General features: G+C 68.5%; 3 protein-coding genes across 4 annotated transcripts; 1 reads left to right on the forward strand and 2 right to left on the reverse strand.

Moving 5' to 3' along the window:
* Window positions 1-2094: 2094 nt before the first annotated feature.
* Ccdc166 (coiled-coil domain containing 166) lies at window positions 2095-4036 on the reverse strand. The gene is made up of 2 exons (XM_090338757.1): window positions 3443-4036; window positions 2095-3350 (listed from the first exon to the last, which is right to left on the reverse strand). The coding sequence occupies exons 1-2, from the start codon at window positions 3860-3862 to the stop codon at window positions 2412-2414; spliced, it is 1359 nt and encodes a 452-aa protein (XP_090194883.1). The 5' UTR covers window positions 3863-4036; the 3' UTR covers window positions 2095-2411.
* Window positions 4037-6218: 2182 nt separating this feature from the next.
* Mapk15 (mitogen-activated protein kinase 15) lies at window positions 6219-11747 on the forward strand. The gene is made up of 11 exons (XM_090338789.1): window positions 6219-6410; window positions 7035-7133; window positions 7220-7249; window positions 7353-7443; window positions 8020-8150; window positions 8380-8537; window positions 8621-8760; window positions 9079-9136; window positions 9383-9520; window positions 9671-9885; window positions 10833-11747. Exons 1-11 carry the CDS (start codon window positions 6342-6344, stop codon window positions 11270-11272), a joined length of 1569 nt encoding a protein of 522 aa, XP_090194915.1. The 5' UTR covers window positions 6219-6341; the 3' UTR covers window positions 11273-11747.
* Window positions 11748-12745: 998 nt separating this feature from the next.
* Window positions 12746-19624, reverse strand: Sack1h (scaffolding CK1 anchoring protein H). Of its 2 annotated transcripts, none has more exons than XM_090339532.1 (5): window positions 19542-19624; window positions 17030-17491; window positions 16629-16793; window positions 16433-16557; window positions 12746-15945 (listed from the first exon to the last, which is right to left on the reverse strand). In XM_090339532.1, the coding sequence occupies exons 2-5, from the start codon at window positions 17474-17476 to the stop codon at window positions 13440-13442; spliced, it is 3243 nt and encodes a 1080-aa protein (XP_090195658.1). In that variant the 5' UTR covers window positions 17477-17491; window positions 19542-19624; the 3' UTR covers window positions 12746-13439. The 2 variants fall into 2 exon arrangements, with proteins under 2 accessions (XP_090195658.1, XP_090195657.1); XM_090339531.1 differs by lacking the exon at window positions 19542-19624 and adding an exon at window positions 18886-19210.
* Window positions 19625-19828: the final 204 nt, after the last annotated feature.

Raw genomic sequence — 19828 nt, forward strand, 5'->3', positions numbered from 1 at the left:
CTACCACCCTACCCTTGAGCGAAGCCCCACTTCCCATTTTCTAGAAGATAACTGGAGATAAGAGTCTCAGGTCCTTTTGTGCCTGGGCTGGCTTTGAACCTTGATCCTCAGATGTAAGCTCCTGAATAGCTAGGATTACAGGCGTGAGCCACTGCACCCGGCTTTAAAATATAGAAAGCTAAAGCTTTCTGACAAAAACAGAAAACAAAATATATATATACACATACACATACATACGTGTGTGTGTGTGTGTATATATATGTGTGTGTGTATATAGCCAGGTGCCGGTGACCTATGCCTATCATCCTGGCCACCCAGGTGACAGAGATCTGAGGATTGAGGTTCAAAGCCAGCCCTGGCAGGAAAATCTGTGACTCTAATCTCCAGTTAATCATCAAAACACTGTGAGTGGAGCTGTGGCTGAACTAATAAATGCTAACCTTTGTTTAAAAAAGCTCAGGGAGGGTCTGGAGTTTGGCCTAGTGGTTAAAGTGCTTGCCTAGCATGCATGAAGACCTGGGTTCGATTTCTAGGTACCACATACATAGAAAAAAGCCGGAAGTGGTGCTGAGGCTCAAGTGGTAGAGCTCTAGCCTTGAGAAAGTCCAAGGACAGTGCTCAGGCCCCGAGCTCAAGCCCAGGACTGGGAAAAAAAAAAAAAAGCTCAGGGACAGCACTTAGTCCCTGGGTTCAAGCCCCCAGGACCATACACACACACCTTATTTACACTGATTTTCCCAAATAGTTTTGTCACAGTGATGAAAAACTGGTTACTAAAATTTGAGAAATTATGAATAAAGTTACTATAGACATTCATGTGCCCTAAGCTTTCTTTGGTAAAAATTCCAAGGAGCCCAGTTGCTGTATCTCATGGTAAGAATACATGTTTTTGTAAAAAACCTTCAGGCTGTCCCCAAAGGCACTGCACCACTTTGCAACCCCACCAGCCATGAGTGTGTGTCGGTGCTCACTTCTCCAGACATATTTGGTGGTGATTTACAAAAATCACAACTTTGACTGTCTGGCTATCTGGCTCTCTCTTTTGCCAGTCCTGGGGCTTGAACTCAGGGCCTGGACACAGGGCTATCTCCAGGCTAGTGATCTGCCACTTGAGCCACAGCACTACTTCCGGCTTTTTCTGTGTATGTGGTACCTAGGGATTGAATCCAGGGCTTCGTGCATGCTAGGCAAGCAGGCATTCTTACCACTAGGCCACACTCCCAGCCCCTGACTTTGTGTTTCTGCCACAACTTTTGATTTAATTCTTTTTTTTGGGGGGGAGGTCATGGGGCTTGAACTCTGGCCTGGGCGCTGTCCCTGAGCTCTTTAGCTCAAGGCTACCACCCTACCCTTGATCCAAGTCCCACTTCCCGTTTTCTAGAGGTTAATTGGAGATAAGAATTTCAGGTCCTTTTGTGCCCACGCTGGCTTTGAACCACGGTCCTCGGCCTCCTGAGTAACTAGGATTAAGGCGTGAAGCACCGTGCCTGACTTGGATTAAATTCTTGCAGTTTCCAGGCTTGGTGAGGTCTCTGTGTCTTCCCTTCCACCCCGCAGGGCTCGCTGCAGGGTGTGCAGTGAGTGAGTCTCAGGTGGGAGATGCTGGCCCAGGGGGCGGTGAAGAGGAGCCCGAGTGCTCAGGGAGCATGGAGGAGGGTGAGAACTGGGAAGGGAAGGGAAGGGATGTGGCCTACCTGGTCCAGGTGCCACCCAACGCCCAAGGGCCCCACAGGCCTCCGAGATGGAGCAGTCAGACCTCATTCGAGGCACTACGCAGGAAGCAGCAAAACCCAAGAGGAGACCTGGAGGGCCGGGAGCGCGGCCTGGTGGTCGAGTGCCTGCCTAGCATTCATGACGACCCGGTTCAACTCCTCCGAACCACACTCAGAGGGAAACAAAGGCGGAAGTGGTGCTGCGGCTCAGGTGCTAGAGCGCTGGCGGTGAGAAAGCCCAGGACGGCGCCCAGGCGCGGACTCGGGCCTAGCGCGAGCCAGCGGTCATCTAGCGTTTGCTCCACACTGCATTTCCGCTGTGCCCGTGGGGACACACGCTGCCTTCGCGGCTTCATGGGCAGCGCGGGCGCCCTCCGTGGACGCGGCCGTGGAGCGGCATCGCCCTTCCATCTTTGTCTACGTTGGAAATTTTCTAAATTCCGGAAAAACTCTCCGCGGTGCCCACGAGGCCGCCTCTTCCCAGGCACCCACGGCTGACCGGGGCTCCCGTGGGCTCCCGCGCGGGGGCCCCGCCCAGCTCCGCGCCCCCTGCCTCTGCTGGCTCTGGGGGTCGGGGCGCACTGGATCCCGGCGGCACGGCACGAAGGAACCAGACACCCAGCCTGGAGCGGGCGCGCCGGGTCGTGCGGGCGCGGGTGGGCTTTATTCCCCAGCCCGCCCGGCCCGTGCGCCTCCCGCTCAGCCGGAGAGCACGTTGGCCTTGTCGTCGATGTTGACCGACTTCCTGGGGCGCAGGGCCGGACGCTCGCCCTCGTGGGACAGGCTGGAGCGGCCAGATTTGGCGGACGGGAGCGTGTCTTGTGAGGTCCCCCGCAAGGAGGACTGCGTGGAGAACCGAGAGCCCTCGTGGGACGTGTCCGAGCTCCCGGGTGACGGGGTGGGAGACGAGGCCCCCGAGCCCCGGTGGGACAGCGACGGCATGCGGGAGCTCCGGCGGCGGCGGTGCGTCGGCGTCAGGGACTGGGCCCGCGAGCCGCGCGCGGGGACGGCCGCTGGGGGCGCCAGCAGGCCCTGAGAGCTGGGGCGCAGCGCCATTGCCGAATGGGCCCTGGAGGCCGCGAGTGCGGGCCCCGCCGACGGGTGCCGCGAGCGCGAGGCGGGGAGCGCCTGGCCTTCCGTGGGCGTCAGGGAGGCCAAGCGCGGGGAGACGGGGGTCGGGGCCCCGGGGGCCGGGGCGGGCCCGGGACTCGCGGGCGCGGCCGGGGTGGGGGACTTCCAGAGCTGGGGGCCCCCGGGACCCCTGTGCAGCCAGCCGTGCACGCGCTGCAGGCTCCGCGTGTCCTCGTGCTCGCCCCGCAGCAGCTCGCGCTGCTCCAGCAGCCGGTGCCTCAGGAGGTTGAGCAGGTGCTTCCGGTGCAGCAGCAGCAGCAGCTCCTGGCGGAGGCGCCAGTTATCGGTCTTGATGGCCTGCGTGTGCGCGACGAGCGCGCGCGCCGCCTCCCGCTCCGCGCGCCGCCCCAGCGTCTGCACGTGCTGGCGCGCCTCGCGCTCGTAGGTCGCCTTGTCCTCCTGGAAGCGCCGCTTGGCGTGGTGCAGCAGCTGCGTGTGCTCCACGCGCATGTGCAGCAGCTCGCGCTCCAGCGCTCGGATCCGGGCCAGCTGCTCCACCTGCAGCTCCTGCGGCGGCAGCGCGGTCAGCGCAGGGGCGGGGAGCGCGCGCCTCCCCGGCCCCCCCCCACCCGTCCCCGGACGCGCGCGCGCGCACTGGCCTTGTAGGGCTGCAGCTCCCGGACCCTCCGGGCCATCTGCTCCGCTCGGGTCTCCATCTCCAGCAGCTGCGCGCGCACCCCATCCTCGCGACCCTGGTAGATGGATGCGAGCTCAGCTCGCTGCCAGTGGATCTGGGTCAAGTCCACGCGATTCTTCTCGTCCAGTGTTATGATGGCATTGGCGCAGCGCTGCGCACGCGCGGTCAGGTAGTTGGCGATGAACCGGTTCTTCTCGCGCATGCGCATCGCCTCACTGTCCAGGAGGGCGTTTTCTTGCAGCACCTTGTCCACGTGGCCGGTGCAGGTGTCCAGCTGCTCCGTGAGCATCTGGCACTCGCGCTGCAGGTACTGCATACGCTCCGACAGCTGCGGCTCTGCGCCTTGCCCGCCACTCACCCCACGCTTCTTCTTGGGCGCCATGGCTTGGGCTTGGGGCAACAGGACTCTTGAGGGCGCCGTGCGCCGCCCGCCCCCGCTGCTCAGCCCCTCAGCTTCGTCAGCTAAGAAGTCCTAGGCCCCAGTCCAGGCTCGGGATGCACCTCAGGGGCACAGGTGTGGGGAGACGCGAGCCCACGTCAGGCCGGCGTCTCCAGACCGTGGCTGCGGCCCGGGTCTGGATAATGTGGATGTTTGCGGGTGCGGTTTCCACGGAAACAGAACGTAGTCGTCCCCCCGCCCCAGCCGGTTCCTTGGGCAACAGCTAGACTGCTTCGTTCCTGGCAGTTCCCGCCTCCAAGTCCTGGGATGGGGGGGCGGGGGGAGAGGCTGGAGAAGGGCGGGGCCCGCGGGAGGAGGGGCGGGGACTCCGGGGAAGGGGCGGGACACTGGAGAGGGCGGGGCCTGCGGGTGAGGGGAGGGGCCGCGGGAGAAGGGGCCGTGGACTCTGGGAAGGGGCGGGGACTCCGGGGAAGGGGCGGGACACTGGAAAGGGCGGGGCCTGCGGGGGAGGGGAGGGGCCGCGGGAGAAGGGGCCGTGGACTCCGGGGAAGGGGCGGGACCCTGGAGAGGGCGGGGACTCGGGAAGGGGCGGGGTCCGCCGGGGAGGGTGCTGGGGGCGGGGCCCGCGGCAGGCCGGGGCGGGGACGCTGGGGAGGGGCGGAAACGCAGAGGGCTTAAGCGTCTACACCCTGGGTTCCTCCGCCTCGGCAGCCCGTCCTGGGCTTGGACTCCGTGTTTCTTTCTGTGGGGGTGCGGTCCTGGGATCGAACTCCGCTCCCCAGCCGCTCGCTCGGTGTTCAAGGCCAGCCCTCTGCCGCCTGAGCCGCAGCCACTTCTGGCTTGCTCTGAGCAGTGTGTTGAGATGAGCGCTTCCCGGACCTCCTGCACCGTCCTCAGATCGCCGCCTCCCGAGTAGTCAGGATCCCGGGCGGGAGCCCCGCGCCGGCCCGCGTTGCCGTGAGCGCGTCCCCGCCGCGTGTCACCTCCTGAGCCGCCCTGGCCACGACACCCTCTTTGGGACTGGAGGTACTGGCAGTGTCCGGTCCATGCGCGCGCCTGCCATCGGCCCAGAGGCCACCGCGTTCTTTCTGGGGTTCCTAAGCCCCCACATGTGCACCCGGAGGACCGCGGGGATCCACCGGCCCGGAGACTGTGGGACCTCGGACGCCGCAAGAGCCCCACGCCGAGGCTTGCGGTTCACCTCCTGTCGAAAGACCGGTGATCACGACTTGTCTGCACTGCTGTGTGTCCTGTTCTCCACCCAAGTTTGCCGTATTTGTGGGGTATGGGCGGATTTGTAGACCGCTGAGTGGTAATTCTGGGCGTGACAGGGTTTAGAAAGCCACCCTGGCATGGGTATTTTTGCAGGATATTCTTACTTTTAAGGCCTTGGTAATTCAGATGGCTGAATACCTGCTGCGGAGAGCAGGGAAGGGAAGTTGAGTCCTGGCAAAGATGTATGTGTATATAAAAATAAAACGGTCACGATCCAAAAGACAGTGCATCTTTCCTTGTGTTTTCTTTAGATTTAAAAGCAACATTCGTCCGTGAACGCCCTCGGAACACTTTCCTTTAAGTACGGGCGTTGCTGTGAAAGTAATACTTGCGGGAGCCTTGGGGGTGAGTGCAGTTACGAGATGAGCGGGCACCCGGCCCTGGCTCCTCTGTGGAGGGCTCAGCCGCCTCCTGTCTCTGCTCCCTTGACCCAGGACACCTCTCAGGGCTGGCATGAGATCCCTGTCCTCGCGTGACAGGCTGGGAAACTGAGGCTCGGAGAGGGAGGCCTGCTCACGGGGGCGTCGGCTGACTCCGGCACGCATGAGTGAGGGAGTGGCTCTGTGCGGGGCCTGGGCGCTGTCCCTGGCTCTCCTCCGGGCTGGAGCTCTGCCCCGGAGCCTCAGCACTTCTGACTCTTCTAGGCGTGCGGTTCCGAGGGACGGAACCCGGGCCCCGCGCTGGGCAGGCAGGCGCTCCACCACCAGGCCACGCCGCGGCCCGACTTCTGGCTTTTATGTGGAGCAGGAATGGAGAAATGGAGATGAGAATCCCAAGGCGGGAGGCAGGGGCGGGGACGGGCAGGGGCGGGGACCGGGCAGGGGCGGGGTGGGAGGCAGGGACGGGCAGGGGCGGGAGACAGGGGCGGGGACGGGCAGGGGCGGGGACCGGGCAAGGGCGGGGCGGAGGCAGGGCAGGGGCGGAGGCCGGGCGGGAGGCAGGGACGGGGCGGAGGCGGGGCAGGGGCGGGAGGCAGGGGCGGGGCGGAGGCCGGGCGGGAGGCAGGGACGGGGCGGAGGCGGGGCAGGGGCGGGAGGCAGGGGCGAGGCGGGGCGGGCGCCAAGGCCCCGGAGCTGCAGACCGCGGCAGTTCCCACGGCAACGGATCCACAGGCGCCGCTCCCGGCGTCGTCCTCGGCGGAGCAGCGGGGCCGGGGCCGGGCCGGGCCAGGCCGGGCCGGGCCGCCATGTCCTCCGCGGAGGTGGACCGCCACGTGGCCCAGAGATACCAGCTCAAGCGGCGGCTGGGGAGAGGGGTGAGCCGGGCGGGGCCGGGGCGGGCGGGCCGCGTCCCCTGCGCCGAGCCCCCCCCCGCGGAGCCGTCCGGGACGGCGGGGTCCTACGCCGCCGCTCGGAGCGCACCGACTGCGGGCGGAGCGGGGCCGCTGAGCCCGGAGCTGCAGCAGCGTGGGAGACTGCGTGGGGCGACTGGGAGGGGAGGGGAGGGGCGGGGCCACCGGGAGGGGGAGGAGAGGGGCGGGGCCACCGGGAGGGGAGGAGAGGGGCGGGGCCACGGGGAGGGGCGGCCAGGCGGGAGGGCGTGTGGCCCCCCGGGTAGAGGCCGGGCCCCGGGCCCAGGCCCGCGGCTGAAGGATCCTCACGGCTGGACCAGGCGCCAGCGGAGATCAGGGCGCAGGGCGGCACAGGGCTGTCCCCGGAAGGGCAGCGCGCGCGCGAGGCTCGGTCCCCCAGGCCTCCCCGAAGCCTCCCCTGCAAGGCCAGAGCTGCAGGGCTCGGGACCCCGCTCCTTCCGGACCCAGAGGCGGACGGCGTTGCGCTCGCCCGCAGACCCGCGGGGTGGTGGGGACAGCTGGGCAGGAGGCCGGCCGGGCAGGAGGCCGGCCCGGCAGGAGGCTGCCCAAGCCGTCCACTATTCCCAGGCCTATGGCGTCGTGTGGAAGGCAGTGGACAGAAAGACTGGTGAGGTGGTGGCCATCAAGAAAATTGTGGATGCGTTCAGGGATAGGACGGATGCTCAGGTGAGGGAGCGGGGCTGGAGCCTGGCTGGGGCGTGGGCTTCCCGCAGGGCTGGCCGGCTGGTGCAGGGCTGCCTCTTCTCCTCCAGAGAACATTCCGGGAAGCCATGCTTCTTCGGGTGAGTGGCTCTGAAGGGTGCAGCCCAGACCGCTCCAGACTCGGGGGAAGCTGGCTCCTCCACCCGCCAGCCCTGGCCTCCCAGCTGCACCGCCTCTCTGCAGGCATTGGGTGTCCATCCCAACATCACCCGCCTGCTGGAGGTGCTCCCGGCCCAGAACGACAGGGACATCTACCTGGTGTTGGAGTCCATGGGTGAGTGAGTCAGAGCCGCCTCTACCCTAGCCCTAGCCTCACCCTGGGGCCTCGCCATCTCTGGCTGGGTCCTGTGCCCAGAGACACCTGGCTGGCAAACGCTGGCTTCTTGAGCCTGGGGCACTGTGTGCTCCCTTGGGGCTCTGGCCTTGTCCCCTCTTGCAGCTAGGGCTTCCTTCTTTCTCCCACTTCATACAAGGATGACATGAGCGTTGAACATAGATCTAGGGCTGGGAACGTGGCTTAGCGATAGAGTGCTCGTCTACTGTGCCTAAGGCCGTGGGTTCATTCCCCAGTATCACATACATAGAAAGCCAGAAGGAGTGCTGTGGCTCGTGTGGTAGAGTGCTAATCTTGAGCAAAAGCAGCTCAGGACAGGCCTGAGTTCAAGTCCCAGGACGGGCAAAAAAAAAACCCCAAAACAAAACAGAAAAAGAAAGAAGGTCCACAGAACTTCATTGCTGTGCTATGGTGCTCGTGGACAGCGAGCACGGTGGAGACTGTGCAGAGCAGCCATGAGAGACAGTCCAGGACAGCGGGGCCCACCTGCCCCTTACGGCAACCCCCACTCCCCAGACACTGACCTGAACGCCGTCATCCAGAAGGGCGGCCTGCTGGACGACGTCCACCAGCGCTACATCTTGTGCCAGCTGCTGTGGACAAGCGAGTACCTCCACGCTGCGGGGGTCATCCATCGAGACCAGAAGGTGGGAGGCCGGCAGCCCCGCACTGGGGCCTGGCCGCGTGTGCACCCTCCCCGTGTGCACCCTCCCCCTGTGTGCACCCTCCCCCTGTGTGCACCCTCCCCCTGTGTGCACCCTCCCCCTGTACACCCTCCCCCTGTACACCCTCCCCCTGTACACCCTCCCCCTGTACACCCTCCCCCTGTGTGCACCCTCCCCCTAGCCCCCAGTCAGCAGCGCACCCTCTCCCCAGCCGTCCAATGTCCTCTTGGACGCCCGCTGCTCCGTGAAGCTCTGCGACTTTGGCCTGGCCCGCCGCCTGGGGGCCCCGGGGCCTGAGGGCCCCCCGCTGACCCAGTACGTGGCCACCCGCTGGTACCGAGCCCCGGAGGTGCTGCTGCACTCGAGCCGGTAACCCTGGTCCCCGCGCAGCCCCCCCCCCCCCGGCTTCCCGCGCCCCCCCTCCTGCCTCTGAGCCCTTCCCGCCCCCCCAGGTACAGCCCCGGGGTGGACATGTGGAGCCTGGGCTGCATCCTGGGAGAGATGCTTCGAGGGCGGCCTCTGTTCCCCGGCGCGTCCACCCTGCACCAGCTCCACCTGATCCTGGAGGCCGTGGCCCCGCCCGCCCCCGAGGGTGCGCCCAGCGGCTCAGCAGGGAGGCCCGGGGTGGAGGCACCGGGTGGAGGCCCGGGGTGGGGGCCCGGCGGCTCAGCAGGGAGGCCCGAGGTGGAGGCCCCGGGTGGGGGCTCCGGGGTGGAGGCCCGGGGTGGGGGGCCCCGAGGGGGGCGGCTCCAGGGACAGAGGGCGCAGGGCAGGGACGGGGGAGGCCCCCCAGAAGGGGGCTGCAGGGAGGCCGGGCCCAGCGCAGGGCCTGTGGGGAGCAGGGGCAGAGCGGGGAGCGGCCCCGGCCGACCGCCGCCCTCACCAGGCCCGCGGGCCCGCCCCGCCCCAGACCTCTCAGCTCTCGGCGCAGACGACAGCGTCCTGGCTCTGCACAACCCGAGGTCCCGGTGAGTGGGGCAGGGGTGGCACAAGAGGCCGGCTGGCGCCTGCCGAGGACGCAGCCTTGGGGACTCCCGCCCCACGCCGCCCAGCGCCCTCCCGGGGCCCCGCATCCCGTGGGCTCCCGGCGGGCCCGGGGCAGAGGAGGAGAGGCGAGGCCAAGGCGGGCGGGGGTCCCCACCCGACAGGCCACACGGGGAGGCCTGCGCACCGGGCGCAGGGCAGGGCCTGGAGCGGGCCGGCGGCTTCCGCAGGCCCCGGCCGAGCCTGGAGGCCCTCCTGCCCGCGGACACCCCGCCCGACGCCCTGGACCTCCTCCGCCGGCTCCTGACCTTCGCCCCGCACCGGCGGCTGAGCGCGTCCGAGGCGCTGCGGCACCCCTACGTCCGGAGGTGGGCGGAGGGAGGGAGGGAGGGCCACCCCCGCCCCGGCCCGCGCCCTCCCCGACCGGGCCAGGGTCCCCCTCCCGCCCCCCTCCCGTCCCCCCTCCACGCCCCCCAGGGTCCCCCAAGCCCCCGTCCCGCTCCGCCCCCGCCCCGTAGGTTCCACTGCCCAGAACGACAGTGGACGTGCGGGGCGGACCTGCGGCTCCCGGAGCCCGAAGGAGCCGGGCTCTCGGCGTCCGAGTACCGCGGCCTCCTCTACGAGGCGCTGGGGCTGCGCCGCGCCGCCCGCGCCCCGCGCCCGCCCCGGAGCCCCGAGCAGCCGCCGGCGCCGGCACCGAGCCTCGGACGCCAGCCTGGGCGCGGGCTCCGCGGTGCGTGAGGCCGGGGAGGAGCCGGGGCTGGGGAGGAGCCTGAGCCGGGGAGGAGTCTGGAGCCGGGGAGGAGTCTGGGCCGGGGAGGGGGCTGGGGGAGGAGCTTGAAGCCGGGGGCGGGGGGAAGCCTGGAGCCAGGGAGGAGCCTGGAGCCGGGGAGGAGCCGGGGCTGGGGAGGAGCCTGGAGCCGGGGAGGAGCCGGGGCTGGGGAGGAGTCTGGAGCCGGGGAGGAGCCTGGGCCGGGGAGGGGGCTGGGGGAGGAGCTTGGAGCCGGGGGCGGGGGGAAGCCTGGAGCCGGGGAGGAGCCTGGAGCCGGGGAGGAGCCGGGGCTGGGGAGGAGCCGGGGCTGGGGAGGAGCCTGGAGCCGGGGAGGAGCCGGGGAGGGAGGGGCTGGGGGAGGAGCCTGGAGCCGGGGAGGAGCCTGGGGCCGGGGAGGAGTCTGGAGCCGGGAAGGAGCCTGGGCCGGGGAGGGGGGCTGGGGGAGGAGCTTGGAGCCGGGGGCGGGGGGGAAGCCTGGAGCCGGGGAGGAGCCGGGGCTGGGGAGGAGCCTGGAGCCGGGGAGGAGCCTGGGGCCGGGGAGGAGCTGGGGCCGGGGAGGAGTCTGGAGCCGGGGAGGAGTCTGGAGCCGGGAAGGAGCCTGGGCCGGGGAGGGGGGCTGGGGGAGGAGCTTGGAGCCGGGGGCGGGGGGGAAGCCTGGAGCCGGGGAGGAGCCGGGGCTGGGGAGGAGCCTGGAGCCGGGGAGGAGCCTGGGGCCGGGGAGGAGCTGGGGCCGGGGAGGAGCCTGGTCCGGGGAGGAGCCTGGAACCGGGGAGGGGGGGCTGGGGGAGGAGCCTGGAGCCGGGGAGGAGTCTGGAGCCGGGGAGGAGTCTGGAGCCGGGGAGGAGTCTGGAGCCGGGGAGGAGTCCGGATCCGAGCCCGGGCCTGAGGCCCAAAATCCCATCCCGCAGAGGCCCGGGGCGCCCAGGGCGCGTGCGTTCGGGAGACGCCGCCGGCTCCGCCCTCCCTGGTCCAGCAGGCCGAGGCCCAGGCCGCCAACCGGGTCCTGGTTCGCAGCCAGGCGGCCAGGGGCGGCGGGCAGGTGAGCGCAGCCCGCGCCTCCCTCCCCTCTCCGCACCTCCCCTCCTCCCCCCCTCCTCCCCCCTCCCCCACCGACCCCCTCCCTCTCCCCGCTCCTGCAGGTGGCTCCCCGCCCCCCGAGGCGCACTCCCGGCGGGGCCGCAGGCTGTGCAGTTCCGGGGTCTCCTGGGGGGCCCAGGGCGCCGCCCGGGCCGCGCTCGGGGGAGGACACTCCCAGGCCTTCGGAACGGTGCTCCGCTCCGCGCTGAGCCATCTGCCGGGCTCCCGGGCCCCTCCGGAAAGCCCCAGCGATGTCCCCAATAAAGCCTGAGCGCGCCCGGCGCGTGATCCCCCCCGGATCATCCTCCCCCCCCTCGTGATCCCCCCATGATCCCGCAGCCCCGCACGGAAGCCGAGCTGTGTCTCCAGTGGCAGAAAGCCAGCCTTGAGCCTTACAAAGGCCAGGGCTGCACCCAGACCCCGGGTTCGCAGATCAGCCTCGGGGTGGGTGGCGGGCAGGGCCAGGTCACAATACACAATGGGTGGGGACCTGCCCGGGCAGGCGCAGCATGGTTCAGGAAGCCTAAGCGGGCTGTGGGGTCCCAGGATGAACCTCCCAGCTTGGCAGTGACATCCTGGGGCTGCAGGCAGCTTTGTCAACGTGCAAGCCAAAGCCCAGAGTCGCCTGTCACCCCAGCCTGGGGAGGAGTCCTGGGACCCGGAGCTGTCAGATGAAAGCAGGGCCCCTGCCCAAGCCCCAATGTCTCCCCTTCTCCAGCTTCTGAGTACAAAACAAAAGACACCCACTGCCTTGGGTCTCACATTTTTCTTTCTTAGCTGACACTGGGCTTGAACTTAGGGCCTGGCGCTGTTCCTGAGCTTTTTGTCAGCTCTACTCCAGGCTTTTTCATGGCTAACTGGAGACATGTACCACAGACTTCCTGCTGAAGCTGGAAAGGAATCAGCCAGGGCCAGGAGTTTGGCCTAGTGGTAGAGTGCTTGCCCATCATGCACAAAGACCTGGGTTCGATTCCTTGGCACTACATAAAAAAAAAAAGCCAGAAGTGGTGCTGAGGCTCAAGTGGTAGAGCTCTAGCCTTGAGAAAGTCCAAGGACAGTGCTCAGGCCCTGAGCTCAAGCCCAGGACTGGAAAAAAAAAAAAAAAAAAAAAAAAAACTCCAGGGGCATATATTTCACATTGGTATTGCTAACACCTAATAGTAGTGTGTGTGGGAGTCTTTCTAAGCATTTGACCACAGATTGTATTAATTTTTTTTTCTGGAAAAAATAAAGTAGCTGGCCACCAGTAGCCTAGGACCCCAGGAGGTTGAAATCTGAGGATAAAGATTTAAAGCCAGCCAAGGAAAGAAATCTGGTTCTGAGCTTGAACTCTGGACCTGGATGCTGTTCTTGAGCCTTTCTGTCTGTGCACTCTACCACTTGAGCCACAGCACCACTTCCAGCTCTCGTGTATGTAGTACTGGGGACTTGAACCCAGGGCTTCATGCATACTAGGGAAGCTCTCTGCTAGGCCAAACTCCCAGCCTTCTTGTGGCACTCGTATCGCTAAATGGCCACCAGAAAAATGGGAAATTGAGCTGTGGGTCAAGTGGTAGAGCACCAGCCTTAAACTAAAAGCTCAGGAAGTGCCCTGACCCTGAGTTCAGCAGGAAAGGATCAGGTCGGGCTCGGGTGCCGGCCTGCTTGTGGCTTTTGGGCAGCGGCTGGGGCTCAGGCTCCGTCACCTGTTGGGGACCAGCTTCCACATCCAGCCTCACAGGGGCGCGGCTCAGGACAGCAGCACTGTGGGGTCACTTAGTGAGGCTGTGGCACAAGGCTGACGTCCAGACTGTTTTATTGCGCTGCCCAGGAATGGCTGGGGAGCAGACCTGGCTGGGAGAGGGGTGGTGCTTCCGGGGCACCTGCGGCCTGTGAGGTGGTCACTCCCGGAGCATCCCTCCCTGCCACTTCCACACACACTGCCCAGACATCGTGACATTCACTACAGCACTAAAGTGGCAGGAAGCAGAGCGGATGCAAGGCCAAGGCCAGAGGAAGGCAGGCACAGCAAGACGGTGAGAGGACAGACCCAGAGACAGACGGCAGCCCCGAAGACGAAAGGCCCCAAGGCAGATCAGGAAGTTGAGGCACCAAACGGCAAGGACCTGAGATTCGGGGCTGAGGCAGAGATGGGTCCCTGAGATGAGTGACAGTCCCCAAAGGGGTCTGAGCACAGGAGAAGGCAGAGGAGCCAGGCTGAGGGGCCAAGAGGAGGGGTCCAGGGAGGAAGGCTGACCCCTCAGTGGGGAGAGGTAGGCAGGTGCCAGGTGAGTTCAGTTGGAGGGCTTCGGGGAGCTGAGTCTGGGGGCACTGGGTTCAGGAAACACCCAGTCAGGCCCCAGACGGCCTTAGCACCAGGGCCTGGTGGTGACGACTCAAACGCAGAGACCAGGGCGGCCGGTGGACAGGCTCAGGAGCCTGGCAGGGGCGCGGCAGGCTTACTTCTTGCCCTTGAGTGTGCCCAGGATTTTGGGCATGAACTTGCCCACCTTGCTGTCCCTGGCCTCCTCCTCGGCGGGCCCGTCCGCCGCCCCGGCCTCCTCCTTCTTGCAGAAGACCTCGAAGCGGCTGTACACGCGCCTCTCCTTGCGCATGCTCTCCATGCGGTGCAGCAGCCGGTCGCGCTCCTCGGCGCTGGCGGGCAGCGTGCGGCTCAGCCGGGCCTGCGGCCCCGCAATATCCGAGCGGAAGATGGCCGAGCACTTGTCCTTGTCGGACATGTCCGGGGCCAGGTCTCCGGCGGCGGCCGGGCGGCCCGGCTCGGGGCTGCCGCGGGCCGGGAGGCCCCGGTGCTTCTGGCCGTGGGCGCTGATCTGCTCCAGGATGGCCTTGGTGTCGTCCCGCAGGTTGCTGCTGTACAGGGCGTTGGCCGTGGCCGAGGCCAGGCGCGCGCGCCCACCCCGCTCTTCCGCGGCGCCCTCGGGCCCGGGCTGCCCGTTCTCCTGCGGGGCCGGGGCGCTGCCCTCCTCCTCCCCGCGCCTGGGGCCCAGCAGCTGCCGGAGGCGCAGGGACCCCTTGCGCAGGGCCTCCATGGGGCCGCCGGCCGCCTCCTCCGCCGGCCCCGCCTTGGGACCCTCCCCGGTGAGGCTGGCCCTGCGCTCCGGCACAGGCGGGCCTGGGCTGGCCCTGCGCTCGGGCACGGGAGGCACCGGGCTGCCCCGCCGCTCCGGGGGCCCCTTCTGCTCCGCCAACCCCGTGGTGGGGCTGCCTCTGCGGGCTGGGCTCCCCCTCGGCCCTGGGGGGGAACCGGGGCCCTCGGGGGGCGGGCTGTCCCGGCCCAGCGGGGCCGCGGGGAGGAAGCGGGAGGGCAGGCGCTCGGAGCCGCGGCCCAGCGTGTCCAGCAGCTGGGCGGCGGTGAGCGAGGCGGTGCCGGGCTGCCGCTCGGCCTCCTGGTGCAGGCGCTGCGCAAAGGAGTCGCGCAGGTCCAGCAGGCAGCTCTCCAGGCTGCGGCGCTCGGGGCCGGGGCTGGGGTTGGGGCCGGGGCCGGCCCCGGAGGGCGGCGCCTCCTCCCGCCAGGCCTGGGTCAGGAGCGCCTTGCTGTGGCTGGTGACGGTGACGCCGCCGCCGCCGCCCGGGTCGCGGGCTGGGCCCTTGTACTTCTCCAGCAGCTCCGCCACTTTGGTGGAGGCGGCGGAGCGCACGGCCTCGCCGCCGGGGCCCAGCGTCTCGCTGACCGTCTGCTCCCGCTGCAGCAGCTGCACCTTCTCCGTGGTGGCGGCCGCGGGCCCGCCGGCGCCCTCCGCCTGGGACGCGAAGATGAGCGAGGAGCGCAGCCGGGAGCTGCGCTGGATGAGCGGGGGGAGGCGCGAGCGGAACGAGTCCTGCTTGGCGAGGCCCGCGTCCTCCGTGCTCCCGCCCTCCCCGCCGCCCCTGGCCGGGAAGGCCGCGGACCCGCGCAGGGCGGGGGGAGGCGGGTCGTCCGGGAAGGCCTCCGCCTCGGGCAGCCCCTCCTCGCCCGGGTCCTCGCCGTGGCACCCACTCAGGTAGGAGGCCAGGCGCCAGTGCCGCAGCCCGGCCCGGCCCTCGGGCGCTGCCTTGCGCTCGGGCTCCGCCTCGGCGGCGGCGTGGTCAGGGCCCTGCCGGCCCGGAGCCTGGCATGGGAAGCGCTGGCTCAGGTTGGGGCGCAGGGCCGCTCCGGGCTCCGGGCCGTGGCGCACCTCGCGGGACGCGCTGGACGGCACGTACTCCAGCCGCTGGGGCTCCGGGAAGCGCGGCCCCGAGGGCGGCCGGTAGTCCAGCCGCGGGGGCCCGAGCCCGTCCGCGCCCAGCGCGAGCTCGTCCGGGTCGGCCAGGCCGCGGCCGGCGCGGAGCCTGTCGAAGAGCCCCTGCGGGCGCGCAGGCGCGCCGGGCGGCTCCCACTGGTAGTGCTGCTGGTAGAGCTGGTCGCGGTGGAAGTGGCTGGTCTGGAAGCGGAGGTCGTCGCCGTGGCTCAGGAACGTCTGCCGGGACACCTGCCGCGCGAAGTTCTCCACGGCGCCCCCCGCGCCGTCCGCGAAGCTGTGCCGCTTGAAGGCGTCCACCTCCAGGTGCCGCGCCTGGAAGAAGCCGCGCGGGCCCGGCCCCGCGCCCGGCTCCGCGCCCGGCCGCAGCCCCAGCGCGGACGGCGGCTCCTCCCGGCGGAAGGCGGACAGGAAGTGGCGGTCGGGGTCCAGGAAGGAGGGGAAGCCCAGGCCCTCGTCCCGGGGCGGCGGGAACAGAAGGTGCGCCCGCTTGGGGAAGGAGAAGGGAGCCGGCGCCCCGCCCCCGGGGACGCCCACCAGGGGCCCCGCCCCCGAGTACGGGGCCAGCGCCAGGGCGTCCAGGCGGGCCAGCGCCCCGGCCGACGGCACCAGGGGCTCCGACTGCGCGAAGAGGATGCGGAACTCCTCGTCGAAGCTGGCGACCAGCTCCCCCTGGAACACGTGCGCCAGGCTGCGGTGGATCTTCTCGAAGGACCACATGAAGCTGCGGGAGGGGCGGCCGGGGTCAGGGGGGCGGGGGGGGGGACACTGGGGACGGGCGGGGGGGTGAGGGGGGCGGCCCTGGGGCCCCGGGATCGGGGGGGGGGGGGGGCGGCCGGGGTCAGGGGGGCGGGGGGGGGACACTGGGGATGGGCGGGGGGTGAGGGGGGCGGCCCTGGGGCCCCGGGATCAGGGGAGGGGGGGCGGCCGGGGTCAAGGGGGCCGGGGGGGAGGGGGGGAACACTGGGGAGGGGGGATGAAGGGGGGCCCTGGGCCCTGGGGTGAGGCGGGGGGGGGGGGGGGGGTGGGGGGGGTGGCCAGGGTCAAGGGGTCACAAGTGGACACGGGATGGGGGGCAGGGGGGACGGCCGGGGTCGGGAGGAGGGGTTACACTGGGGACGGGGACACTGAGGAGGGGGGGCCGCGGGGCCCTGGGGTCAGAGGAGCGGGGACACTGAGGGGGGGGTGGCCGCGGGGCCCCGGGGTCAGACCTGTAGCTGCCGCTCATCACTGCCAGGCAGTCCACGAGCAGAAACTTCTCCTTCACGTGGCCCTTGAAGGACTTGCCCGTGCGACAGTAGTAGGTGGGGCCTGCCACGGTGCGGACACGCAGGAACTGCCGAGGAGAGGAGTCAGGCCGAGGCCGTGGGCGTCCCCGTCCCCCCCACGCCTGGCCCGGCCACTCACGTCCACGTGGTGCAGATTGACACGACACTTGTCCACCATGTCCAGGAAGTGCTGTGCGTTCATCTCATCCAGCAGAATGTAGACTGGGACCCGGCGGGCTGCGGCCTCCAGCACTTCGCTGAGCAAATCCACGTCGGTGAACATGTCCATCACCACGGCTACCACCTGGGGGCAGTGCTGGTCAGGAGGCGGGCAGACCCCCACCCTGCCCCAGGCCTGGCCAGCTCCACCCTGGGGCCGAGGATGGACACCCCGTGGACCCTGGCCATACAAGCCTGGGGTGCCTGTGGTCTGACAGATGTGTGACTGGCGGCTGCCCCCCCCTTCGCGTCTCCTGGTCATTGTCCAGGCCAGTCTCTCGGCCCCTCCCCTCCTCAGCCCACCTGGCCCACCAGGAGCACCTGCTGGGCAGAGCGGATCATCCTTCGAGCCTCATCCTTGATGCTGGGACTATCTGGAGGTGGTGGCTGCACCAGTGTGGTGACCTCAGTCCCCTGGAAGCCGAAGGTCAGAGGCCAACCCAGGTCAAGCTCAGGCACAGCCTGGTCCGAGTTTACTGGCCAGTAAGTGCCTGAGGAGCCATCCATGTCCACATCAGGGGGGCTGCCATCCGGGGGCTCACGAGCGACATGCTGTGGGGGCTGCAGGTGGCGGTTCACGTGCTCTATCTCCTCGGGGCACAGGAAGTCAGGTGCCCCCTCAGCGGCCAAGAAGTGGCTGTAGGCTTCTGTTCCCCCCTCCGTCAGTGCGTCCACTGCCAGGCGGTAGTACTCCTTGTAGTGGGGCGGCAGATATCCTGGGGCCAGTGGGTTGTCCCCCTGCGAGGAGCACTGGGAGCGGCGGGCCATGTTGGGGCCAAGGGCCTGGAGGCACAGGGAGGCACGTCAGCTGGGGCTGGGGCGGCCAGAGACCTCAGACCGACCTGCAGTCTACCCTGGCCTGGTAGACTTCCAGGGTTCAAACAAGCTAGGCTGAGAGCATGGACAATTTCCAGGTGGGTCACAGGTAACCAGCCTCATCTTTAGCTCTGCTCCTACTGAACCCAAAGACAGCCTTCGCCCCGCCTCTATGGCTCCTGCCTCAGGATTACAACTCAGACACTAGGCTTTGGGAGTCCCTTTTTCTATAAGGATAGATTTTATACATTATTGTTTTGGTGTAAAGATAAGCATAATGTGGTTGGGAGAGTGGTGTAATGGTAGTGTTTGTCTAACATGTATAAAGTCCCGGGTTCGATTCCTCAGTAGCACATACACAGGAGTAAAAAAGCCGGAAGTGGGGTAGATCACTAGCCATGAGAAAACCCAAGGACAGTGCTCAGGCCCTGAGAGTTCAAGCCCCACGCCATCCCTGGCCAAAATAAAAAGAAGAGAGCCTAATTCAAACTCGTCCTGTGGAGTCCTGTGACACTGCGCTGCTCTTGGGAAAGTCTGGGCAGGCCTCTGGCTTGCTGCCTCCCCTCCAGAACAGACACCTGGCCCAGGGCAAGTGGAGCACAAAGGGCAGGGACTGACTCATCAGTGAATGGTGGCCTTATGCTCCGCCCACGAGCCGGCCGCACTCCCATCCCAAGCTCAGGGTGGACCCGTGGCCCCCCACAACCCAGTCCCAGCCCTCTGACCACTAGGTTCTGTCCCTGGTAGCCAGCCCTTTTTCCCGCTGCCTCACCCACCCACCGGGCCACCATCTCATCATAGCTAAAAACCTCTCTGGGTCACCACCTCATTACGCTGGCCAACCTCGGCAACCCGACACTAAACATCTCCCACAACTGCGAGAACCTTCCAAGCCTGAGTTCACCCCTGAACTTGCACCAGCAGCACTGAGGGTGAAGTCAGAGACTGTACCCTGCTCTCCACCTCCGTCAGACACCCTCTGACAGTGGACACAGCACCCAGGCGTGGCTCAGGTTTAGGATGGGGCCAGCCTCGTGCCCCTGGGTAGCACCCAGGTTCCCAGATGTTGGGTTCTGCTGAGGGGGCCTGAAGATGTGACTCACTCAGCGGACAGGTGAGAGGGCATGTGAGCGTTGGGGCCTGCTGCACAGGACCCTGAGAACTGTGCTGACCTCGGGGAGGGAAGCAGGTGAAAGGATGACTGGAGACGGCGGGAGGTGGGCACCCTGGGCCTCCACCCTCGCCAGCCCAGGGAGGTCAGCCGTGGGCACAGGGCACCAGCCCACCCCAGGCGCACAAGCTGCGCGAGGGGCTCCGTGCCTGGCCTCTGTGAGCAGAGCCAGCCGCTCGTTCAAACTTGCCTGGAATGGGACAGTGTCCACATCAGGTACTGCGCCTTCCGGGGTGGGGAGAGCGGCCGGAAGGGACGCGGCCCTCCGGCTCCCGGGAGGACAGTCCCTGCTGTTCACACGGGGGTGAGGAGCACGGGGCCGCCCACAGCTCTCGCGGCCCGTTACCCCCGCCGGGGCGAGGAGCAGCCCAGAGCCTGCTTCCCCCCGCCACCCCTGGGTCCCACAAAGGCGCCCGGCCCACCCGCCCTGCCCCCCTGCCCGGAACCACAGAGGCCGGGGGCTTCTGGACTGAGGGCAGACGTGGCCGGGCCCGGGGTGGGAGGGGGGCAGGGAGGTTGGGGGCTCCCGGCCGGAAGGCGGCACTGCGGGGACCAAGCAGCAAGTGGCTGCCCAGGCTGCGGGCGCGGCTACTGGCGGGAGGAGCCCGGTTCCCGCGGCCCGCCCGGGACAGCGCCAGGCCGGCGCGGCCCACGAGGCCGCGGGACGGCGAACCGGGGCGCGGCGCCCCTGCGCGGCCCGCCGGCGCCCGCCCGTCCGTCCCCTCCCGGCCCGGCCGGAGTCCCGCACCCCGCGCCCCGGCGCCCGCGGCCAGGCCGGGCCCGGGGAGGGCGGCGCGGGTCCTGCCTCCCCCGCGGCCCCGCGCGGCGGCGCCGGAGCGGGCCTACCTGGCCAGGTGAGCGGGGTCTCGGCGCAGGGGCAGCAGCAGCAGCCGACCGCCGCCCAGCGGCCTCGCGGTCCGGTCGGTCCGGCAGCCACTCCCCGGCGCGGCCCGCCCGCCCGCGCGGCCTGATTCACGCGCCGCCTCGCCCCGCCCGCCGCCCGCGCTCGGCCTGCCCGGGCAGCACCTGGGTGGGGCGGCCCCGCCCCGGCGCGCCCGCATGCCGGCGCCGCGCGCCGCCCGACCCCGCGGGCGTCCCCGCCCGGGACCCCGGCCCGGCCCGCGGGGAGCCCC

The sequence above is a fragment of the Megascapheus bottae genome, chromosome 9 (assembly GCF_031878675.1).
Source record: "Megascapheus bottae isolate mThoBot1 chromosome 9, mThoBot2.hap1, whole genome shotgun sequence".
In the NCBI taxonomy this organism is placed as follows: Eukaryota; Metazoa; Chordata; class Mammalia; order Rodentia; family Geomyidae; genus Megascapheus; species Megascapheus bottae.